We start from the raw sequence: 24,274 nt of genomic DNA, 5'->3' as shown, positions 1-24,274 counted from the left end.
AATTTGGAAGAAAAAGATCACTTGGGAATTGTAGAAACAAACATCTAAGTTCTTCTCCCGTTCCCAAGCCTGGCATAATTTACAAAAGCGTTCAGTTCAGTTCAGTTGCTCATTCGTGTCTGACTCTTTGAGACCCCATGAACCGCAGCATGCCAGCCTCCCTGTCCATTACCAACTCCCGGAGTCCACCCACACCCATGTCCATCGAGTTGGTGATGCCATCCAACCATCTCATCCTCTGTTGTCCCCTTCTCCTGCCCTCAATCTTTCCCAGCATCAGGATCTTCTCAAATGAGTCAGCTCTTCACATCAGGTGGCCAAAGTATTGGAGTTTCAGCTTCAACATCAGTCTCACCAATGAACACTCAGCACTGATTTCCTTTAGGATGGACTGGTTGGATCTCTTTGCAGTCCAAGGGACTCTCAAGAGTCTTCCCCAACACCACAGTTCAAAAGCATCAATTCTTTGGTGCTCAGCTTTCTTCACAGTCCAACTCTCACATCCATACATGATCACTAGAAAAACCATAGCCTTGACTAGATAGACCTTTGTTGACAAAGTAGTGTCTCTTTTCAATATGCTGTCTAAGTTGGTCATAACTTTGCTTCCAAGGAGTAAGTGTCTTTTAATTTCATGGCTGCAGTCACCATCTGCAGTGATTTGGGAGCCCAGGAAAATAAAGTCAGCCACTGTTTCAGTAGGTCTAAAATGGATACTGAATTTTCATTATAGAGTCAAATGGTCTTTTACATTGTGGATATAGGAAACACATGACGAGTTACCTTCAAATGGATGAGTGTATGCAAATTTTGTCATATTGGAACTGTATTGCTTTTGTATAACTTGAACCAAAATGTCAGGTAAATGAGAGCTCTGTTTATTTAGTGTATTTTTTCCTAATTAAAATGCTCATCAACAATTACAGTTTTAACATTTTGTATGCTGTAATTAAAAAAATCGAAGATGTTAGACCTCTGTTAAATTTTTTAGCTTTAAATGCAATTGAGAAAGGACAAAACAAAAGATATTTTTTAAAAGGCGAGCTACCCTTCTTACCTGCTGTGTTAAAAAAATTTAATTTGTAGCCATTAGTATTAACTAAATAGAGGAATATAGCAAACATTGAGTACCACCAAGCTGGTTTATCCCTGTATCAGACAATAAAACAGACTGTGTAAATGTGATACTAGTGCAAGTACATATACACATAGACTGATTAAAACTGTCTAAAAATCCCATAAATAAATCCCAGTACATAAGGAAATTGATAAAGGTGATTTTTCATCACTGGAGCGTAGTGCTGGGGAAGAGCCATTTAGAAAAAGATAAAATTTCCATACCATACATTACCTCCCACCATACATAATGAAAAACTCCAAATGAATCACGATTTAAATATTATAAAATGGATCCTAACTGGATCCTAACTGTTCATTGGAAGGACTGATGTTGAAGCTGAAAGTCCAATACTTTGGCCACCTGATGTGAAGTATTGACTCATTTGAAAAGACCCTGATGCTGGGAAAGATTAAGGGCAGGAGGAGAAGGGGACGACAGAGCATGAAATGGTTGGATGGACATGAGTTTGGGTGGACTCCAGAAGTTGGTGATGGACAGGGAGGCCTGGCGTGCTGTGGTTCATGGGGTTGCAAAGAGTTGGACACTACTGAGCAACTGAACTGAACTGAACTGGTACTTTACTGTTAGTTTAGGTAAAGACTTCTAAAGCTGAGTCAAAATGCAGAGGCAACAAAATAAATGATTGGTAAATTCGACTATGTTAAAAAAAGTGTGCATGGCAAAAACACCGTAACAAAGTCAAAAGACAGTTGAGAAACTGGGAGAAACCATTTGAGACATACATCACAAAGGGCTACGTATCTAGTACGTCAAAAGCTCTTAATACTGAAGAGTAAAGGACCAAAAAGCCACTTGCAAATTAGGAAAAATACATGAACAGACAATTCATACATGTAAAAATGAATAAAATAAGGTCTCTGTAAGCAAAGACAGTGTGTTCAAAGCTTATGATTTTGGCCATAGATAAAACAGTCAAGCGTTTTGGTCATTGTCACTGCCCTAGGTTACCACTGGCAGTTTAAACTAAGGTGATAGTATGATTATATCACAGAGTTGCTAGTAACTCCTAATAAAAGGGAGCTTTAGTCTGGGTTGCCAAGGAAGATTTTTGGAGTGAAAGTGACATTTGATTGGCTAGACGGTTTAAAACCTTGAATACAATGGGGAGTTAAAACAAGGGCCTGGGATAGCATGCGCATGTGCACCAGTGCCTAGTGAAGCATACGCAAGCTTGCTTAGCTTTCCCTTTTACCACAAGATACAGAGGGGACTACAGTTGTAACAAGAAGGAAATAGTCTTATAAACTGGTCTTAAGTAACTATTTGCCTTTTCTGAGTGACTGTTGAAACTGATTATTGGTGAAATTTACATTGTTCATTAATATTTTTAAATAATTTATAGGAGAATTTAGTTGAGAGCAAACATCACAAACTTGCCCGGAGTTTAAGAAGCGGACCTTCTGACCATGATCTCAAACCTAATGCTGCCACAAGAGATCAGCTAAATGTAAGAGCATTTAAAATATATTAATATAAAAATAATTGAGTGGGTATTTTGATTGCAGCTCATGTGATAGCACATCACTTGAAAGTGATTTAGATGCAGGTTAATGAATCCTATGTAGTTTCAATGACTTAACGTTTCTGTCGTTTTGTATCATTTTGGTGATTTCAGGAACTATTAGCCCTAGAGACAGAGCTACAAATAGTATGTCTTCTTAGTATGGTATTCTTAGAAACTGGCCCTAAGATACATTGTCTAAGATAGGACTTCTGTTGGCTTAACAAGATGAAGTGAAAGTGAAAGTTGCTCGATGGAGTGGACTCTCTACAACCCCATGAACTATACAGTCTATGGAATTCTCCAGACAGAATACTGGAATAGGTAGCCTTTCCTTTCTCCAGGGGAGCTTCCCAACCCAGGGATCGAACCCAGGTCTACCTGCATTGCGGGCAGATTCTTTACCAGCTGAGCCACAAGGGAAGCCCAAGAATACTGGAGTAGGTAGCCTGTTCCTTCTGCAGCAGATCTTCCTCACCCAGGAATCGAACCGGGGTCTCCCACATTGCAGGCAGATTCTTCACCAGCTGAGCTATCAGGGAAACCCGTTAACAAGAGAAAAGTTTATTACTTGTGGTTTTTTGTTTTGTTTTGTTTTTTCCTTTTCTTGTGTGTGTATTGGTGGGGGCTTTTTTCTTCCTCATTTTTATTTTTTTTTAAACTTTTTATACAAATTTAAGGGTTACTTTCCATTTATAGTTATTACAAATTGTTCTCTCTGTTCTCATGTTGTATAGTATATCCTTGAGCCTATCTTGCAGGCAGTAGTGTGGTGGGGTAAAACTTTGGTATTTGAGTTTGTTGTGTTTTTCATAGAAATAAATTAACGGTAACAACATACTTTTTTATATGAGGCTTAACTTTTATCTATCTTTTTCTCCTCTTCCACTCTAACAATGTCCTTTTTGAACTGATAGGTACAGCAGATTTATGTCTTCCTTAGCTTCATGTACGTTTTCCTTTCTTCTGTAGTAATTATAGATATATTTAAATGAATGGAAAATTTTAAATGAAATGGAAATAGATAGCAAGTTTTTTTTTTTAATTTGATAAAGTGTTTTATTTTTTCTTTGTTTTAGATTATTGTGAGTTATCCACCAACCAAGCAACTTACATATGAAGAACAAGATCTTGTATGGAAGTTTAGATATTATCTTACTAATCAAGAAAAAGTGAGTTTCTTGAATATTTTCACATATCAAATTTATCTGTAAACTTTGTTGCTAATGAGCAAAACTGTCGTAGACATACAGACTAATTGTCAAATTTTTATTAAAATGTTACAGAGCAGTATATGTTGCTCCATTTTTTAAAAATTGTGAAACTATACACACAAAGACATATGTACCTCTTTGTTGATGTATAGATAGACAGTGTCTGAATGGGTTAAGTCGGAGGGATTTGGGTTCAGTTTCTTTACTCTTTCTGGTTAAGGTGAAGCAGATTTCTTTGGAAGCTTTGTTTCCTCATTTTACTAATTATGACAGCCCTTCTTCACAGGTGAGAGAATACATATGAGTAACCTGGTTGAGGGAGAAGGCGATGGCACCCCACTCCAGTACTCTTGCCTGGAAAATCCCATGGGCCGAGGAGCCTGGCAGGCGGCAGTACATGGGGTCGTGAAGCGTTGGACACGACTGAGCGACTTCCCTTTCACTTTTCACTTTCATGCATTGGAGAAGGAAATGGCAACCCACTCCAGTGTTCTTGCCTGGAGATTCCCAGGGACGGGGGAGCCTGGTGGGCTGCTGTCTGTGGGGTCACACAGAGTCAGACACGACTGAAGTGACTTAGTAGCAGTAGCAACAGCAGCAACCTGGTTGAGTCCTTAGTGCATAGTAGGTGCAGAGTTAAATGTTGACTCACTTTTGTCTTCTCTCTTTTCATAGAAGTAAATTAGCTCTGTGACAACATACTTTTTTATGTGAGGCTTATACTTTTATCTTTTTTTTTTGCCTCCTTGAGACTGGGTGGCTATCAAAGAACTGTAGAATTCTGGAGTTGTGGCTAGTGAGAGAGTATGAGAACTCTAATCTGAAATGATGGATTGGTAGAATGGCATCGAGCGTGAGATGAGGGTAGAGAGGGTAGGTCAGAACTAGACATTGCCTTCCATATTGAAGCTAGGAGTAAATAAAGTTTCCTTCTGGGCTCACTGAAATCATTCCTTTCATGTGCACCTGAGCTATCTGGGGCCAGTGTCCTATGAGAGAGAGAATTGTGATGAAGCAGTCAGTACTAGGGGGCCTTCCCAGGTGGCACTAGTGACCAAGAACCCACCTGCCAATGCAGGAGACATAAGTGATGCGGGAAGATACTCTGGAGGAGGACATGACAACCTGCTCCAGTATTCTTGCTTGGAGAATCCCATGGACAGAGAAGCCTGTGGGGGGTTGGGGAGGCAGAGCTACAGTTCATAGCATTGCAAAGAGTCTGACACGACTGAAGCGACTTAGCACACACAGTCATACTAGACTTGAGTATAGAGACTTAGTTTTAAGGCTGATTGTTTATTGCTATTTATTGTCATTAAGAAGCTTTTAGCTTCTTCACATTTAATATGAGTTGATTCAATTATTGTGAACTTTAAGTCTCTTCTAGTTTATGTTGTGTTGTATGCTTAGTCGCTCAGTTGTGTGTGAATCTTGGTGACTTCATGTTCTGTAGCCCGCCAGGCTACTCTGTCCATGGGAGTTTTCAGGCCACAATACTTGAGTGGGTAGCCGTTTCCTCCTCCAGGGGATCTGTGTGACCTAGGGATCGAACCTGTATCTCCTGCACTGTAGGCGGATTCTTTACCATGGAGCCATCAGACATTAGTCTCGCTTCTTCCATGGGAGCCTTGAGGAGCAGCTATAAATACAGGTGAAGCTTCGCTAGGTGGTCCACTCACCTTTTGCTGTGTGGCCTGGTTCCTTATAGGCCATGGACTGGTACTAGTCCATGGCCTAGGGACTGGATAAAAATCCAGTTACAGCTCATTTTAACTCTGTAGCTTTTCTTTTCTGTCTTTTATTGATGCCTTGGGAAATTCTTTGTGGATGAACCATACTCATTCTCTTTTACATCTATAATAAGAATGAGAGAGGAATTTTAAATTTGCTGTAACTTTTGAGTGTTATTCTTTTTATCCCTGCAAGAAAAGGAAAGAATCATCAGCAGAAGCACAGATTTGTGATTTTTGTGTTTTTTAAAAAGATTGAGTTAGTATCATGATACTGTATTAAAAAAGAATTACCTTATTCACAGAAATTGAATCTTGAATGCAGCAGTTTTATCTAAAAATAAATAGCAAGATACTGAATTAAACCTGTTAGAATGTATAGGTTCAAGAATCATAGATTTGCAAAACAGAACTCCCTTAGATAGAAAAACTTCCAAGAAAAACTGTTTAAACAAGTCACTTCCCCCTGAAATTAAATTACCTCTAGATATGTGCAAATATGTGACAGATTTCATTTAACTAGTTGATTTCAAGTTTTTAAATGGTAGGTGATGAAACTTCAATTCTCAGAACATATAATAGAGTTCTTACGATCACTAGAGTAAGGTGAATGCTATTTTTTACTATTTGGAAGCACTTTTCAGAAAACCAAATATATATTGTTCTTGAAATGACCAAAGGAATTATTCACATAGCCACATTTGTATCTTTGTAATAATTTAAAATGGGTTTTGTAGAAAATAAATACTTCTCTACCACTGTCCCTTAATTTATTTATAAAAGAAATTTGCTCAATGCCAGTTTCTCAGGAACTATGATTTAGGTTATTTGACATTTGCACCCTAAGGCTGTAAAGATTTCCTAGTGAGAAAGCAGTGCTCAGGAAACAAGTTAGTGGAAATTGGTTCTTACAAAGTTATACTTCTTATTTATTTTTTGATTAAATTTGTTTTTTCCACCTATTTTTTCCTAAATGACCTGTCTTAAGTATTTCAATAAAAGCCCTGTAGTCTAGATGTAATGTTGCACCTGAAAAGTTCACAGTAATAAGTTTGTCCAATAAAATCAGTTAAATTTATGAAGTAGTTTTAAATTTATGGTCTGTAGCATGTACAAAGTGACTTGTTTTCGTGGAACCAAAAGTGTGAATATTTTTAACTTTTAAATTCAGCTTTTAACATGGTCCTTTCTTCTTGTGGAAATGTTAATTAAAGATAACCGTCATTTTGCTATCTTTCTGTTATGCTTAGGGAGCAAAACAGTAGGAATGATCATACGGTGAAGGTGATGGTGACGCACACTGACTGCACTGACAAGGCTGCTTCTGAGACAGTGACATCAGGATGGTAGTCATGCTTGTGACTCCTGGCAAGGAGCTGATGGCATACCATAGCAGAAGCGAATTCAGTTCAGCACATAGTTGATATCAACTCTTGGCCTAGTGTTATTTAAGGCTTTGGGCTTTGAGATACTATCACTGTAAATTTCATATAAATTAAAATTGTTTGGGTGTGCCTGCTAAGTCACTTTGGTTATATCCAACTCTTTGCGACCCTATGGACTGTAGCCCGCCAGGCTTGTCTGTGGGATTCTCTAGGCAAGAATACTGGAATGGGTTGCCATGCTCTTCTCCAGGGATCTGCCTGGCCCAGTTTGTCTAGGGGAAAAGACAATCATAGATAACCAAAATGAAGAAGTATAGGATAGTAACTGATAAAGGGTCACTGTCTCATTAGTTAATAGTTAGGTAATTACTAGAATAGTGATATGAAGGAGAACAAGATTAATGTGCTGTGATATGAGGAAGGTTTTACAGAAGTAAGATTGGTCCTAAAGTTTGAACAAACTTTGTTGATCATTCTTATTTGATGATAATGTTTCATGGGAAAGAAATAATGAGGAAGGCAGAGTGTTAGGTTTGGGAGATAGAAATGTTCTTTAAATAGAAAAGATGGAGTCAGATTGTAATGAGCCTTGAATTCTATGATTCAAAGTTGGATATCACTCGCAAAAGGAAACCTGTAAAGCCAAGAATGTGTCTTAACAAGTGATGTTTTAAGGAAGACAAACCAGGTGGATTGGAGCAGAGCTGACAGTGAAGAAAGAGACATAATTAGGAGGTTCATGTATGGATTTTGAGAGCTGTATTGGAGGGCAGAGGAAGGAGAGGAAAATGTATAAAATTACCTGGAGGTGATTGCCAAGAATTAGTCCTGAGCACCTGAAATAAAGAAATATGGCAAGTGGAAGGATCAGGATAAGGAGATATTTTGGTTTTGAATGTTGTGAATTTAAAAATATTAAAATAGCTGTGATATGGTGATACAATAAAAAATCATATGTTTAGTCTTCATCTCTGGTTACTAACACAGTTTCTAAAACCCTAGGAATTTCATGAGTGGTAGGAATGAGAAGAGCATCTTTTGTTTTTCAAAATAAGGCCTTTTCAACTATACTTGTATTTATGCTAATGAGATGACTCTTGGAGATGGTGTGCTCATGGCCAGAAGAGCTGTATAGTTTTGATTAGAGGGTTGGAACTTTCAGCTCTACCTTTGACCTCTGGAGATTGAGGGAGCAGGGATAGAGGATTGGAGAGAGGCTGGGAATTGAGCTAGAACCCAAGAATAGTTAATGATTTAATCAGTTGTGCCTGTGTAATGGGATCTCTGAAAACCTGTAACAGTGGAGTTCATAGAGCTTCTGGGTTGGTGAATGCATCCATATGCCAGGAGGTTTCATCCCTAACTGTGGTGACAGATGAACTCCCGTGCTTGGGACCCTCACCTAATGTGTTTCTTCACCTGGTTATTCATTTATGTATTTTATAATAAATCAGCAATAATAAGTAAACTAGTACTCTTAAGTTCTTTGAGTCATCATAGCAATTATTGAGCCTGAGGAAGGTCAGTCGTGGGAACCCCCAGTATGTGTCCATGTTGGACTGAAGTCTGGGTACCTGAGGACCCAGTGTTTGCTCTTAGCATCTGAGATGGGAAGCAGTCTCCCACTGAGTTCTGCACTGAGTATCAGAATTCAGTTAAGTTGCAGGATACTCAGTGTCTGCAGAGAATTAGGGTGTCAGAAGTGTCTTGAGTAGAACAGGTTTTCCTGTTCTACATTTTGGAAATGTAGAAATTTACAAAAATAGAGTTAATAGAAGTTAATATTAGAAATATATATGATAAACTGTTTTCAGCTCTGAAGTGTGATCATGATTCTAAAAGTCGGAGATAACAATGAGGTGACTCTAAGATCAGAAAGGAGGTTCACAAAATATTTATTGCTATTAATATAAAACATGGTAATATATGTGATAAGGTTAACATTTGACAGTAACATCAGAAGCATTTGTCAACTATTATATATATATTCTGTTTTAAACATCTGTATCATTAACTTATTTAATATTTACATAAACTTATGAGATAGAGCACTTAAAAGTTAAATAATGTGCTCCATGTGACTCAGTAATTATTGATGGAGCTGGAAACTAAGACTTGAACCCAAACACCTTTCCTCTAACACCTATACTCTACAGTTATCTGTGGAAGCCCTAGGTATAAAATTGCATTTGAATCCTCTATCTTTGTTTTATATAGATCAATAAAGCATCTTTAAAGCACCTGAAATAAAGTATCATCATTACTATTTCTGACTTCAAATTCTTACACTTCCTTTCTTTCTCATTCCTCTTCTTGTTTCCACCTTCATTGTATTATCTCCTTGTTTACCTTTGTCACGTTTAGCATTATCAGGTTGTGAAATCTTTGTACAGTCCCTGGCAGCAGTATACTCCATAAATATCACTAATAAATCTATAAATCTGAGAATCTGAAGGTTAGATTGTTTCAGATACTGAATTGAGTACATCAGCATGCTATAAGATTTGCTTATAGTAAGTACATAGTGGCACATCTTCGTTAAGACTGCTGATATACTGTGAAGTGGAAAAGCTTTCACTGTAGTTATTTAGGAAGTATTGCTTTATTTTCACATTCAGTCTAGAAATACATTTAAGAAGTAAAAAATAAATGCATAGAATAAGGAGGGCCATCCATGTGCTTTTATGGAGAGAGAGCACTTAAATGATGTTCAGGAGGTACAGAAGAAATGGCTAGCTATCCTTGGGGAATGCAAATTCCAGTTGTAGACAGAATGTCCAGAAAAGTATTTGGTAGTTAGAAGAGAGTCATTTAATTGAAGACTGTAAAATTAAGCAGCTACTGAGAGAAGAGCTGAAAGTTGCTGAAAACTTCCTGGAAAAGTTGATATTTTGGCAAGTTGGCCTTAAAGAAGATGACACTACTGTTTTGACAAAGAGCATAAGAAAAGAAGGAACTCCTTGTAGATAGGAGTTAGACCGTCATATATAAAATAGGTTAGCTTGATTGAAGCATAGTGGGGCAATGAGAGCTTATTGAGAATTAAAGGTTTGGATTATGATAAGAGGTATCAAGGAATGTTTCAAAAAAGAAGCCAACGTTTTAAAAAAAACAGCTTCACTGTCTGTAAATACAGTGAGTATGTTGGAAATTAATTGCTGCAATTACTTAGGTGAATATCAAGTCTCTTTTTGTCAGAGATATACAGTAAATTTGTGCTGATAGTGGGAGGTTGTGCTAATAAATCACTTCCAACTTGAATATCTGACAGTTGAAATGATTAGAAGAGAAACCCTTAGCTTGAAGGCTGTGCCAAACTCTAAATGTGTGGCATAGTGAGAGTTAGTCTGAGGGGAACAGTGAGAAATATCGCCAGGAAATAATCAAAGAGAATTAGGAATGGATTTGAGACAGGAAGAAAGGAGGCAGGGCATAACCATTAAAAGAATGAAGCAGCCATTAAGAACAGGATTCACAGAAACTGATTGGAACCTAAATAGGCCCAAGGTGGCAGAAAATTTGACTTCCAGGAGACCTTGAGCCTCATTTGCACTCACTGTAATACATTAGCTAAATAACACACCCTCTGGTACCATGACAGTTCCGAGGCCAACCATAAAAGGCCACAAAGTCAGTAGTGCCCCAATTCTGGAAATCTCTGTCCTTTCCTCAAAATAGTTGAAATCATCTTCCCTCTTGTTAGCCTATGAAATCACCTAGGCCATAAAAACTAACCAACCCCGTATTTCAGGGTCACTTGTGCCTTCTGAGACAGCACACACTCTGTCTATGGAGTATGTATCTCTCTACATAAATCTGCTTTCACTTTACTGTGGCTGGTTCTTGAATTCTTTCCCATGTCACGCCAAAGACCTTCACTAGGCAGCCAGTCCCAGCGACTCATTTGAGACCTGGAAAATGACCCTCCACTTGTGCCCCTTTTTTTCCCTGCAAGTTTAGGGGATAAGTGTTGGTGGAGTATTGGGTCCCAATGGCTTGGGCTAGCTAATTAGCGACTAAAGCAACTTAGCAGCAGCAGCGGCAGCACTTCCTTAATGGTAAAGAGAAACCATCTGGTAAAACATGCATGGGTTGAGAGTCAGTGGATTTGGATTCTAAGTCTAGCCTGTCCAATATTTTGAAATGATGGGCAAGCGACTTCACTCAGATTATATACAAATTTGAGCACTCCATAGTGCTTTTATCCCATAATTTAGTTAAGTCAAGAATAAGTTCAGTTCAGTTCAGTTTAGTTCAGTCTCTCAGTCGTGTCCGACTCTTTGCGACCCCATGGACTGCAGCACTCCAGGAGTCCCTGTCCATCAAGGAGCTTGCTTAAACTCATGTCCATTGAGTCAGTGATGCCATCCAACCATCCAACCATCTCATCATCTCATCCTCTGTCGTCCCCTTCTCCTCCTGCCTTCAATCTTTCCCAACATCAGGGTCTTTTTATTGGAACTTCAGCTTCAGCATTATTCCTTCCAATGAATATTCAGGACTGATTTCCTTTAGGATTGACTGGTTGGATCTCCTTGCAGTCCAAGGGACTGTCAAGAGTTTTCTCCAGGACCACAGTTCAAGAGCATCAGATCTTCGGTGCTCAGCTTTCTATATGGTCCAGCTATCACATTCGTACATGACTATTGAAAAAACCATAACTTTTACGAGACGGACCTTAGTTGCCAGTGTAATGTCTCTGCTTTTTAATATGCTATCTAGGTTTGTCATAGCTTTTCTTCCAAGGAGCAGGCATCTTTTACTTTCTTGGCTGCAGTCACCAATTGTAGTGATTTTGGAGCCCAAGAAAATGAAGTCTGTCACTGTTTCTATTGTTTCCCCTTCTATTTGCCATGAAGTGATGGGACTGGGTGCCATGATCTTAGTTTTTTGAATGTTGAGTTTTAAGCCAGCTTTTTCACTCTCCTGTTTCACGTTCTTTAAGAGGCTCTTCAGTTCCTCTTCACTTTCTGCCATAAGGGTGGTGTCATCTGCATATCTGAGGTTATTGATATTTCTCCTGGCAGTCGTGATTCCACCTTGTGCTTCATCCACCCCAGCATTTTGCATGATGCACTCCACATATAAGTTAAATAACAATAAGTTAGGGAGTGGGAATGAAGATTAATTTTATGTCATACTAATAAGTAATTGTGTTTTATTATTCAAGGGAACCTTTTTTTGGAGAACTTGGTTTGTTTACTAATGAAAATATTTTTAGTTGAGCAGAGCAAGAATTTAAAATTTCAAGTTATCTTTGTTCAAGAGATGAATTCATAGAAAAAGAAGAAAATGTCTGGGTATCAGCCAGCAAAGTGTTAGTAGGGAGATCTGGCGGTAGGGTTTGCTTTTTTATGAAAAACAGGTACACACCTTTCTTTAAACAGCATTTATTGTTATGCAGCCATGAATGATATGCTCCAAGGTAGCTTCCTCACCTGACAGTCTTAAGATGAATTGGCTACCTTTCTAAAGAAGGGAGATTCCAGAAAGATTCTACAAACAGCCAGCTGAATCATAGAATGAATATACAGAAACCAGTGCTCCTGTGTATTTATCTATTTTTATACTTGTTTCTGTAGAGGTTTTTTTTTTTTTTTTTAAATTGTCTCTCTTTTTCTGTAGTTACTTCTCTCTGTAAGAGAGACATATTTAACTTCATTTGAGTCATCTTATGTGAGTATCTAGGGAAACCATTGACTCTAGGATGTGTTCTTGAATGGGGTTCTACCCTTCTTGGCTTTGGACTCTCATTCTTTGGTTGCAATGTTTTATGTCTCACATGTTGATACTATAAAATGAAGTTTTTCTCTTAAGATATCTCAGACTTCATGAGACATGTCTCAACGATTTCCTTGTGTTGAATCTTGCAGTTATTTGAAATAGTGCAAGCATAATGAAGAAAAGTTGAAGAAAATTTAAAGCTTCATAGTGCTTTGTAGTGCTCTGAAAAAAAAAAGTAAAGTTACAAGGAACATGCCTTTCCCGCCCCCTCACTCCACCCCCATCCCTTGGTCCTACAGTGTTTTTCTCAGATTGTGTGTTTAGTGTTTATGTGAGGAGTCTGTCGTTGACTTTGTCACTTTGCCGTCGGGTCCAAGTTGAGCTCTACCTCGTCATCCTTGATTCTCCCTTTCCCAGAATACAATGTTTCTAATTTTCAAATCTTTTCTGATTTTAGGCTTTGACAAAGTTCTTGAAATGTGTTAATTGGGATCTACCTCAGGAGGCCAAACAAGCCCTGGAACTTCTAGGCAAGTGGAAGCCTATGGATGTAGAGGATTCCTTGGAGCTGCTGTCCTCTCATTACACGAATCCAACAGTGAGGCGCTACGCTGTGGCCCGACTACGGCAGGCGGATGATGAGGTGCGTTGGTGTTCACTACTCCTCTGCAACTGGGCACATTTTAAACTGGAACCTGTGTGTGTGTGTGTATGTGTGTGAGAGAGAGAGAGAGGGAGGGAGGGAGGGAGGGAAAGCTTCAGAAGGGAAGAGGATATACTATGTGTGTTTTTAGAAGCAAAATTAAAATATTCCTCCAGGGATTACTCTGTGAAATGAAAATTTACTTCCTGATGTGTTACATGATGGGACAGCGTCCCCCAGGACATTTTCCTGGCAGCAAAGCTTGTATTGCTCTGTCTGGAAAAAGGAACTCTAATGAAAAATGGTTTAATGCAGTACCAGCTAGGGAATAATTCAGATTCCCCTCTATCAGTCAGTCTACAGCAATCCACATTTAATTGTAGCTTTGAAAAGCCTTTGGGGCCTTTAAAGCATAGAGATGCATGGTCATCTTATTCTTTTTCGACTCCTCCTTTAAACTCTAAGCTACCAACAATTGTGTGTGTAAGTAAATTTTTTTAAAGGTGGTTTTGAATCCTCTGCAAGAGAAAGACTACAAGCTTTATGGTGGCTGTTTATATACATACAAGGCCACCTGGGAAGGTTGGAAACTGTATTGACCCAAAACATTGCTAGATGTTGAATTTTAGTAATTCCTAATCAGGTAGATGAATTCACTAATTTTTTTTTATAACTTACTAATTTTCATAGAGGAAATGTATTCTTATACATAGCCTGCAAGGCTTATGGAATATAAGATGACTCTTCTTAACCCTCAATATATGCATAGGAGTGCTCATCATGATTTTGAACTCCTAGTGGTATCTAAATTTCAAGAAGCAAAATGGCACATTTATTAAAGTTGATAGTTGTATATGTATCTAATTACAGTAAAATTTAAGCACTAAAGAAAGTAGTACAGTGACTGTTCATATGTAATTTACCTATCTTCAGTAGTTGCCAACTCATAGACAATTTTGTTTTCATCTCTAATGCCAGTTATTCTCTCCTCCCCATTCCTTACATTCCACTAGATTATTCTGAGGCAATTCTCAGATACTGTATAATTTTTTTGGATTAGGATGTTTTTCACTCTCTTATCAAACAGCAGTTCCTAGCATTGTGATTCAGCATATTATCTTCTTTATTGTTTTTTTTTTAGTACATCACAAGTAAAAGTAAATTATTGCAATGTTTATTTAAAATAATGAAGTATTTATTTTGAAATTCATTAGAAATTTCACTTTAGTCATTAAGTCTTTATCTCTATTTGACATGTGTCAGGATTTAGGTAAACGTCTTTGGGTTGTAGTCAATACAGCCCTCCTCAACATGGGTTCAGAGTTTAAATAGAAATATTATAAATCGTCATATTTGGTTGTCTGACTACATTCCCTTATAAACTTAGAGGCTAAACATTTAATTGTCTCTGGAATTAATAGTATTAGTGCAAGTACTGAACTATTTATAGACTATTTTATAATTTTCATGAGATAAAGAATAATGATACAAATATTGCATGTATCCCAAACTGCAAAATATGGTTGTTAGTTTGGGAGTGTTTTTTGAGGTTTCAGAGATGATAGATAGTGAGGTGGTAACTATCTCTTGATTTTCCTTTCTCTGAACTTGGTTCAGTAATGAATTTTGTATACTCAGCTTAAGAAAAAATATTTCAATTTAGTTTCTAGTGATTCATCAAATGTACATTAAGATTTGAATTTTGGTTTTTATCTGACTCTATGTACCCATATGTCTTTGGGAACATGTGTTATTCTCACCTCAGTTTCCTATCCAAAAAAAAAAAAAATAGTGATAATAGCTATTTATACCACTTAATAGTTATGAAGAAAAAACTTGGGAAAAAATTTTGAAAACTGTACTTATATGTAATATGCTGAAAGATTATAAATTTATATCAATTTTATACTAAAATCATTCATGTTGTACCTTTCTTTTTTAATTGGTATAAAGTGCCTCTTTGCTTTTGCGTTATCTGTGGAGTAGTATGGTATTTTGGAGAAGGCAATGGCAACCCACTCCAGTACTCTTGCCTGGAAAATCCCACAGACGGAGGAGCCTGGTAGGCTGCAGTCCATGGGGTCGTGAAGAGTCGGACATGACTGAACGACTTCACTTTCACTTTTTACTTTCATGCATTGGGGAAGGAAATGGCAACCCATTCCAGTGTTCTTGCCTGGAGAATCCCAGGGAAGGGGGAGTCGGTGGGCTGCCGTCTATGGGGTCACACAGAGTCGGACATGACTGAAGCGACTTAGCAGTAGCAGCAGCAGCAGTATGGTATTTACGGCTTTATGAACTTCAAATGTTTTTTAGTATTTCAAGTGAAAATGAAAGTCACACAGTCATGTCTGACTCTGTGTGACCCTGTGGACTGTAGCCTGCCAGGCTCCTCTGTCCATAGAATTCTCCAGGCAAGAATATTGGAGTGGGTAGCCATTGCCTTTTCCAGGGAATCTTCCCAACCCAAAGATCGAACACAATATCTCCCACATTGCAGGCAGATTCTTTACCATCTTGAGCCCTTGATATAGTCCTATAATATAATAATATAATCCTGTAAACATAGCATCACATCAGAGGTCACTTTGTCTAAATATCTACATCTTGGACAACTGAAAAACTTGAATGAAAAGTACATTTTATATTTGGACAGTAATTTCTTCAGGATGCCATAGTCCCTCTAGTACCCAAGCCTGTATATGTGTTACTTCATCTTCCTAGTGAGGTCTTCCTGCCGTTCATCCTTCAAGGTGTAGCACAGACCTCAACATCTCTGAGAAACTTCTCTTAACCACTGAGGGAAGCAGATGACATTTTGGTTTCTTTTCTGCTCCCACAGCATTTGGTTTATTCCTTTACTGTATTATCTTTTTTTTTCTGATTTGCTTTGCTTTTAAATTATAAATGAAATAGTAACATTGAAGCTCCTTTAACAATTCCACTTTTCCAGCCATTTTTTATCCCCAGAAAAATAGTCACTCATATCTTTTCATATATTCTATATGCAAATTACAAGCATATATATATGCATGTATGGTTTATATGATGAAAAGCGAAAGTCACTCAGTTGTGTCTGACTCTGTGACCCCATGGACTGTAGCCCGTCAGGCTTCTCTGTCCATGGAGTTCTCCAGACAAGAACACTGGAGTGTGTTACGTTTCCCTTCTCCAGGGGATTTTCCCGACCCAGGAATCGAACCTGGGTCTTCCTAATTCCAGGCAAATTCTTTACTGTCTGAGTCACCAAAAACATCTCTTAAAATTAAGGTAAATAGGAATATCCTATTCATGTTTTTAAAAGCATGCTTGATTAACTGAACAGTATAATCTTGGACGTTTTCTCATCTTCAACACATATAATAATTGGTGTCTGTAAAGTCTGGAAACACAGGCAAATGAATATCAAGGCAAATGATGTCAAAGGTACATCTAATCTGTAGAAAAACACTTCATGGATGCCTATAGATCTACCATATTCTTTTAAAACAGCAGCATAATATTTTACTGCTCGTTTATTTTATAACTTATTTTACCAGTCAGCCTCTTCTGGTAGGCAGTTGTTTTATTTCTAATCTTTTGTTGTAACTGTATTAGTAAACAGGTTTGTGTATGTTTTTCCATATTCTTGAATAAGTAGCTTGCATTAAAATTGTCAAAATATATATGCCTTTATCACAATTTTTCATACAATTTTTTCACATTTTAAAAAATTGTATTTATTTTGTGACAGTCATTACTATTATAAACTACCTCACCACTTTTGTCTCTTATTTCTGTTTGTTGGTTAAATGAAAACTGCATTTTTATTTTAATATTTATGTTTTATCTAGTTTCTTTAGTGACATCTCTTTATAGTTTTAATAGGTATTAAACGGGTCCCTATAATTTGTAGGTATAGCATCATGCTATCTGAAAAACATTAATATATTATAAATACTACATATGAAATAGATGCTGAATTCCTAATGTTAAACTCACCTTACATCTGTAACATATATCTTAACCAGTCTTTTAATATCTTTCTGAGTTGGATTTGTTTAATATTCTTTAAAGGCATTTTTAAAAGCCATATTTCTTACTATGGTGTGGCTCACAAGGAGAGAGATTCTCCATTAGAACTTGACGAAGAAATGGCATTTGAGATAGATATTGAAGGAAGAGTAGAATTTTCAGAGTTGGACTTGAGTTTACTTTCCAAGTAGAGAGAGCAATATGAGCAAAGGGCAAGGAGATTGAAAAGTACAAAAAAATAGAAAGTATTTCATTTCACCAGGAGTATGGGATATGTGTAGCTGTCTGGGAACCAAGGTCAGAACCCATGTCTCTAACTGTAAATCCCTATATGAAGAATTAATCTTAATAAGAAATAGTGATTTTGACATGAAATGTTGCATTTGTATTCTAAAGCATTAGAATTAACTTCTTTAGAAGAATGATGATTACTGTCTAGATAGTATTTCATAACTCTTGAGAAATTTTTACTGAATTGTCTAAGTTAGAAATCTGATTTTTTTGTTTGTTTTGCTTTATTTATATGCTTATATCCTTCATGCCTGGAGGGATTTTATGTTTTTCGAATGTGACTATGTAATGAACAAACAGCCTTTGCACTTACTATTGAAGTTAATTTATTTTCATACAAATGAAGGAATGGGTAGTTTGAATACAGAAAGCAGATGACTAACACCATCATATCGTGATGAGTGACTTAAAAAGATGTGTTTTCTTTTGAGTTTCTCCTTCTTGGGTAACTTAATAACAGTGCAACCTTTTTGATTTCATGCAATAAGTCTTTTTTTCACTTGGGAAAGCACACTAGGTGGTACATTCAGCAGCGTTTCCAAAACCTGCCTGGTAATAAAGGGTAGCAGTGAAACTGAATTATTTAAACCTCCTAAGAAGGATACTTGAGTAAACAATTTTCTCTTGTATAATTTTTTTCTTAGAATATACATAGAAGAATATCTAGAGCTGTAAGATGCAATAAATCCTAAATAAGATAATAGAAAATCAAACATCTATTGATCCAATTAAAATTTGTTTTTAGAAACAGAACACTATATAAGTATTTTGATAAAGTCATTTGATTTTCCTGGCCACTGATACTGATATATTTGAATAAGAATTAATAAGGCAGTTATCACAGAGTGGACTTCCCTATAGCTCTTGCGGTAAAGAATCTGCCTGTAGGAGATTTCTGGGGATTACGAGTGAAATGAGATAAAACATACAAGACATACAAAAGACAGACAGGACACCACTCTGGCCAGAGGAACAACTGGGCAAACTAATTGCCGTTTATTATTATAAAGCCCCCCTTAGGCAGAATTCCAGACTGTATGAATAAGCCTTTTCAGTACAGTGCAGGTGCATACATGTTATTGTACAGCAAAGGGGAGTGAAATCCCTGTCTACTGCAAAGTCTGTCCAGAGCCCTTATCACAAGAAGGAAACGTCCCCTCGTTAGCAAGGGACCATTAATCTCAAGGCTATGTTCGTCTCCTTGGCAGAACATCTTGTTTGTAAGCAGCACATTTCCACTTTCCCTATTGTGGCCACATTAACCCTTCATCTGCCTGCAGTACAGGAGACTTGGGTTCAATCCCTGGGTCGGGGAGATCCTCTGGGGAAGGGAATGGCACCCCACTCCAGTATTCTTGCCTGGAGAATCCCATGGACAGAGGAGCCTGATGGGCTACATACAGTCCATGGGGGTCGCAAAGGGTCGGACACGACTAAGCAACTAACACTACTATTCAGCCAATTAACCTTTCGTTTAGTTTTTTGTGAAAAAAAATCATACATAATGGTAAAATCACATGTATTGCTTTTTGTCAGTATTTGGGCAACTATAAAAAAGGTTGACTATGTCAGTATAAGAAAAAAAGATGAAAAGAATATATTTTGGTATTAAATAAGGGAAAATAGGATGTTGGGAAGTAGTCATCTTCATGGAATTTTTAAAATGTTGGAAATGACAAAGAGTAAATAAGCAATTAATTGCAAATACTGGGCTTCCCTGGTGGCTCAGCTGGTAAAGAATCCACCTGCGATGTGGGAGACCTGGGTTCGATCCCTTGGTCGAACCCAGGGATCCCTGGGTGATGATCCCTTGGAGAAGGGAATGACTACCTCCTCCAGTATTCTGGTCTCCTCTGGAGAATTCCATGGATTGTATATGTATAGTCCATGGGGTCGCAAAGAGTTGGATACGACTGAGCGACTTTCACTCTTACAAATGCTGTAGTTGTTAACAAAATACAGAAGGAAAGATTTGTTTAAACATGAAGTATAAATATAAATATTTAACCAGGGATTTAACCTGGTTTCTGGGCTTAAGGAAAGGTGACTAAAATTAAACTGATAATCACAATATCTTAATATTACCTAATTGAATTTTGACTGCCTGAGTGGCAATTAGAACTGGACGATAATAGATGCTGTCAATTTTCTTATGAGTTTTGTGAGTTTCTTCAATTTGTAATTTTTGAAAGCAAAACTTTTGGTGTTTTCTTAATAGTCATTGGGAAGGGCTAAGAAGTACATTTATAGAGTATGATGGAAAATATTTCCATTCTTAACATTAAGGGAAAACTCAGAAAGGTAAAAACAACTTTCTTGATGCTTTTTTGTTCAGTCTGAATTATCTTACTGTTTATCAGAAGAAGTAGGAGAAATTTAGATTTAGAAATTTGTTTTCTTCAAGCCAGTTTTGGTAATTGGCAGGAAAATAAACATTTCCTTTAACTGAGTGTAAAAATATCTACTTCATTGTAGTGTCCATTTAAGAAGCAACCCAAATTCTCTAAATTCACTAAACTCCAAATTCTCTTAAAGGAAAAAAAAAGCAATACAATATTTTTAAAAAATCCCAACTAGGAAACATTATGAAATAGAAACACTTTGAAAACTTAATAGTTTGGAGTTTCACAGGTAATCTTAGACCTAAAATGCCATTGCTGTAAAAAGGATCTTTTGTTAATTTCTCAGCTTTATATGAACTATCCCAATCATTTTTCTTAGTTTTTGTTTTTTTTCCTGTGCTTTTTGGGATACTTTTTTTCTTTTTATTTTCTATTAGATCATGGCTGATTAACAGTGTTGTGTTAGTTTCAGATGTACAACAAAGTGATTCAGTTATATATACATATACATGTGTGTATTCTTTTTCAAATTCTTTTCCTATTTAGATTATTAAAGAATATTGAGCAGAGTTCCCTGTGCTGTACAGGTCCTTACTGGGTATCTGTTTTAAATATAGCAGTGTATACATGTCAGTGGGATACCATTTTAAACAAGATGTTTACTGGTCACTTACTTTGTGCCAGGAACTATTCTGTGACTTTTTTCCTATTAACTGATTTAATCCTCACAACTCAGTCTCTAAGGTTTATATGATTATGGCCATTTTAAAGAAGAGGACCCAGTGAGGCACCAAGAAGTTAAGAAACCTTGGGACCTGCCCAAGCTAACACAAATGATAAGTGGTAGATTAAATTGTTTAACTTGATATTTAGGAATACCCATAACTTGTATATAATCACTTGCATTTTTCTAATATTGGCTTATTTTTTGTTTGTTTTCCAGGATTTGTTGATGTACCTATTACAGCTGGTCCAAGCTCTCAAATATGAAAACTTTGATGACATAAAAAATGGATTAGAACCTACCAAGAAGGATAGTCAGGGTTCAGTGTCAGAGAGCGTGTCAAATTCTGGAATAAATTCTGCAGAAATAGATAGGTATGGATATCCAGGGAGGACTTATTTTCAAATTTGATAGTTTTCTACCTTTTCAGACTGTCTTCTTTTCTTTTTTCCCAGATGTAACAAACCCTGGTTAGTAATAAGTTTGAAGTTCTACCAATGAACATGGCATGTGTGCTCACAGAACACAAACTACTGTATTACAGGGCAGTGTTTTAAAAATAAGCTATAGAGTCAGAATGCCCGAGTTAAAAATCTTGAGTCTACCACTTACTAGCTGTGTAAACTTCTGCAAGTTAACTATTCTCTCTGTGGCCCTGGCCCTAGTTTCTCATGTTAAAAATGGGGATACAGCAATAGTAACTGATCTTTAAGGACTGCTGAAAGATTAAATGAAACACATAAAGCATTTAGAAAAGTGTCTGACACATGGTGCTTGGTAAGTGTTGGATGTCATTGCTGTTCATGCAAAAAGAAAATGAAAGATGAGGCATATTAGTGGACTCAGACATTTTTATTGTAAAGTTGTATTTTTTATTGACTGCTTTTCACCAGTTTAGTAGTTAAAGCAACCAGTTAATTGAATTGAAAGTAGGCTATTAACAGTAATAACAGTTAACAACTCTCACCTCTGTAGCAGACACCAGGAGATGGCCCACATATATTAAACTTGTTATTAGTAATCCTCTGAGGTAGGTGTTCATATCCCTAATTTAGATATGAAGGACTTAAGGAGAAGTAAATTCCCAAAGTCTTCCATGTTGCAAATTAGGTAGAGTTGACTCCAAAGCCCTTGTTCTTTCTACTTTGCCATTTTTCTTTTCATAAAATCTTAAAGTTTGAGATAAATAGAAACATTTGTATGAGAAATTCTAGGCTTAGTGGTATAAAATTGTTTTGTGAAGAAATCATGAGATTTGTTAGTGACAAAGGACGTCTAGAATTCAGATTATCTGAATTAGTACAATTATGTCGATTATCACGAGTTCAAGATTATATTTCTGAATTTTTGTTGATGGTAATGCTTTTTTAAAAATCTGCTGTTTTTCACTTAGAAGAGAACTGAGAAACAGGGGGCGAAAAACATTTTTTCTTATATAGACTCCTTTATGTTTTCCTGTTTTTAAGAGAGGAGATCCCTTACATTTTCTTCCACTGTACATTAGACGGCTTCAGTCTCTAGGCATGTTTACTTAACTTCATCTTACTTTTGCCACTTAGAGTGTTTTATTAGAACTCTATTTAAGATTTTATGACAGGATGTAAACTATAAACTATAATATCTGCTGGTCATCAATTTGTATGCTTTTTAAAAGATGAAAAAGAGATAGGGGTTGTCTTGTGGCCAAATATATTTGAAACATACTGGCTTAAAGTAAAATGTACTTTTTAAAAATACTGTAGTATTTATCAGAAACTTCAATGCATGCAAACTTGCACATACATCTCAAAGATGAATCACCCATATTCTTTGACTATGGAGCCTCTTTCCCAGAATCTAATGTGACTCAGTGCTAACCAGAACACACGTTAAAAGATGGTACTTTATCCAGACTCAGTTGTGGTGAACTGTGCTGAACATATGTATCTTCTCTTACAGCAAGAGGATTTTACATATCCGTGTATTATTTTTTCAGCTCCCAAATTATAACCAGCTCTCTTCCTCCAGTGTCTTCCCCTCCTTCTGCATCTAAAACAAAAGAAAGTTCAGATGGTGAAAATCTCGAGGTGAGTACAGAGCTTTTCAAGTTTCCTGTAGGAGGGATACTGCCAAGTAAACATTTTAAGGAAACTCAGAATATTTATTGTTAACACATTTATGCACATTACTGTAGTTGTTGGTATTTGTAATTACCTTGTAGAAATGTATGACTTTGATACTAGGGAAATACACTAAGCTGCTCTTAAGTTCTTTTAGCTAAGCAGAGTAATTTTTGAGGTAAAACAGGTCTGTATGGCTAATGCTACTCTGAAAATTATATTTGGGAGTACATTTGCAGAAGTTCATCCAGTATATATTGTTGATTTTTATCCCTATGGCTTCTAATTTGAGAAGAACCTTTCATATCCCTGATGTTGAAAATAAGTAATACATGCTTGATATTAGAAAGAGGTTTGTTTTCTTTTAAATGTATATATTCAATATCATTTCTTTTAGTCAAATTTTAGGAGTTAATGTTGTTAACTGAGTGATGTTTGTTTTCACTATTAATTATAGTATGCTTGTCTGTGCCTCTTAATATATCAGAAAATATTGAAAAAATTGATTTTATATTACTGGATCATAGAATCCTTAAAGGAGTTCTTTAAGGAACCATTTAGCTCCAGTTTATTTTTCTCTTTCAAAAGGGACTGATTGACTGATTCAGTAATCAGTTCATTCACATGTGTTTTTTTTGAGTTCTGTGTACCAGAAACTATTATAGGTGCTAGGGTTGATACAGCAGAGAAGAAAACACTCAAAATCTTTTCACTTCATGTAATTCATTCTAGTGTTTGGGCTGATGATAGTCAATAATATTTATATGCCGTAAAAGAGTAGAAGAAAAATCAGAATAGAATGATAGAGAATGTTGGGGTGGAGTTAGGTGATTGAAATTTTAAAAAGGCTTGTTCAGGGAAGGCCTCCCAGGAAAAGTGACATCTTCTGTAAAGATGAAGCAGGTGAGGAAACAACCATGTGGTGACCTGGGGGATGAACACTTTAAACAGAGGAAACAAGGACGATTTTTTATGTGCTACTGCCCTGAAACATCTAAATGCATTGATCTCTACCTTTTTCTTTGTTTATCAGTACCCTTCAATATTTGCTTTCCTCTGAGTACAGCTTTTATCCCAACTCATCATTTTAATCATTCTTCAGTTCCCTTGGCACAGTCTTAACCCTTGATAAGCCTAATTAATTACCTAATTTGTCTGTGCCTTAATATTTTGGAAGAAATCACATAGCCTAGCGTGTTGATATCACCGTACATTCATGACCACAGACATCAGGTGGGCGCTCAACACTGTCTGCCTTCCTACATTTCTCTAGATGGTTGCTCTCCCTGCTCTACAGTGACTCTTTCGTACCTTTCCAGCCCTGTTCTTTATGCCCTGCCTCCCAGTTTCTAGATCACAATTCTGCCTCATTTTTTATGGAAACAAATAGAAGTCATTAGGTAAAAATGGTTGCCATTTACCATCACTAGATTTACAGATGTGAATCTCTTCCCATTCTTTACTTC

The 24,274-nt window shown here is 36.8% G+C and overlaps 1 protein-coding gene across 1 annotated transcript in view; it reads left to right on the top strand.

The window, feature by feature from the left end:
- Positions 1-24,274, top strand: part of PIK3C3 (phosphatidylinositol 3-kinase catalytic subunit type 3) — a 164,348-nt gene that overhangs the window by 71,633 nt on the left and 68,441 nt on the right. The window contains exons 8-12 of the mRNA XM_052660396.1: positions 2,484-2,588; positions 3,722-3,814; positions 13,153-13,338; positions 20,929-21,083; positions 22,685-22,775. Of these exons, the coding sequence (XP_052516356.1) occupies positions 2,484-2,588; positions 3,722-3,814; positions 13,153-13,338; positions 20,929-21,083; positions 22,685-22,775 (630 nt within the window). The remainder of the gene's footprint in view (positions 1-2,483; positions 2,589-3,721; positions 3,815-13,152; positions 13,339-20,928; positions 21,084-22,684; positions 22,776-24,274) is intronic.

Source organism: Budorcas taxicolor, chromosome 22 (assembly GCF_023091745.1).
Source record: "Budorcas taxicolor isolate Tak-1 chromosome 22, Takin1.1, whole genome shotgun sequence".
NCBI lineage: Eukaryota > Metazoa > Chordata > Mammalia > Artiodactyla > Bovidae > Budorcas > Budorcas taxicolor.
The sequence above is the reverse complement of the archived record's forward strand: the minus strand, read 5'-3'. Positions and strand labels throughout refer to the sequence as shown.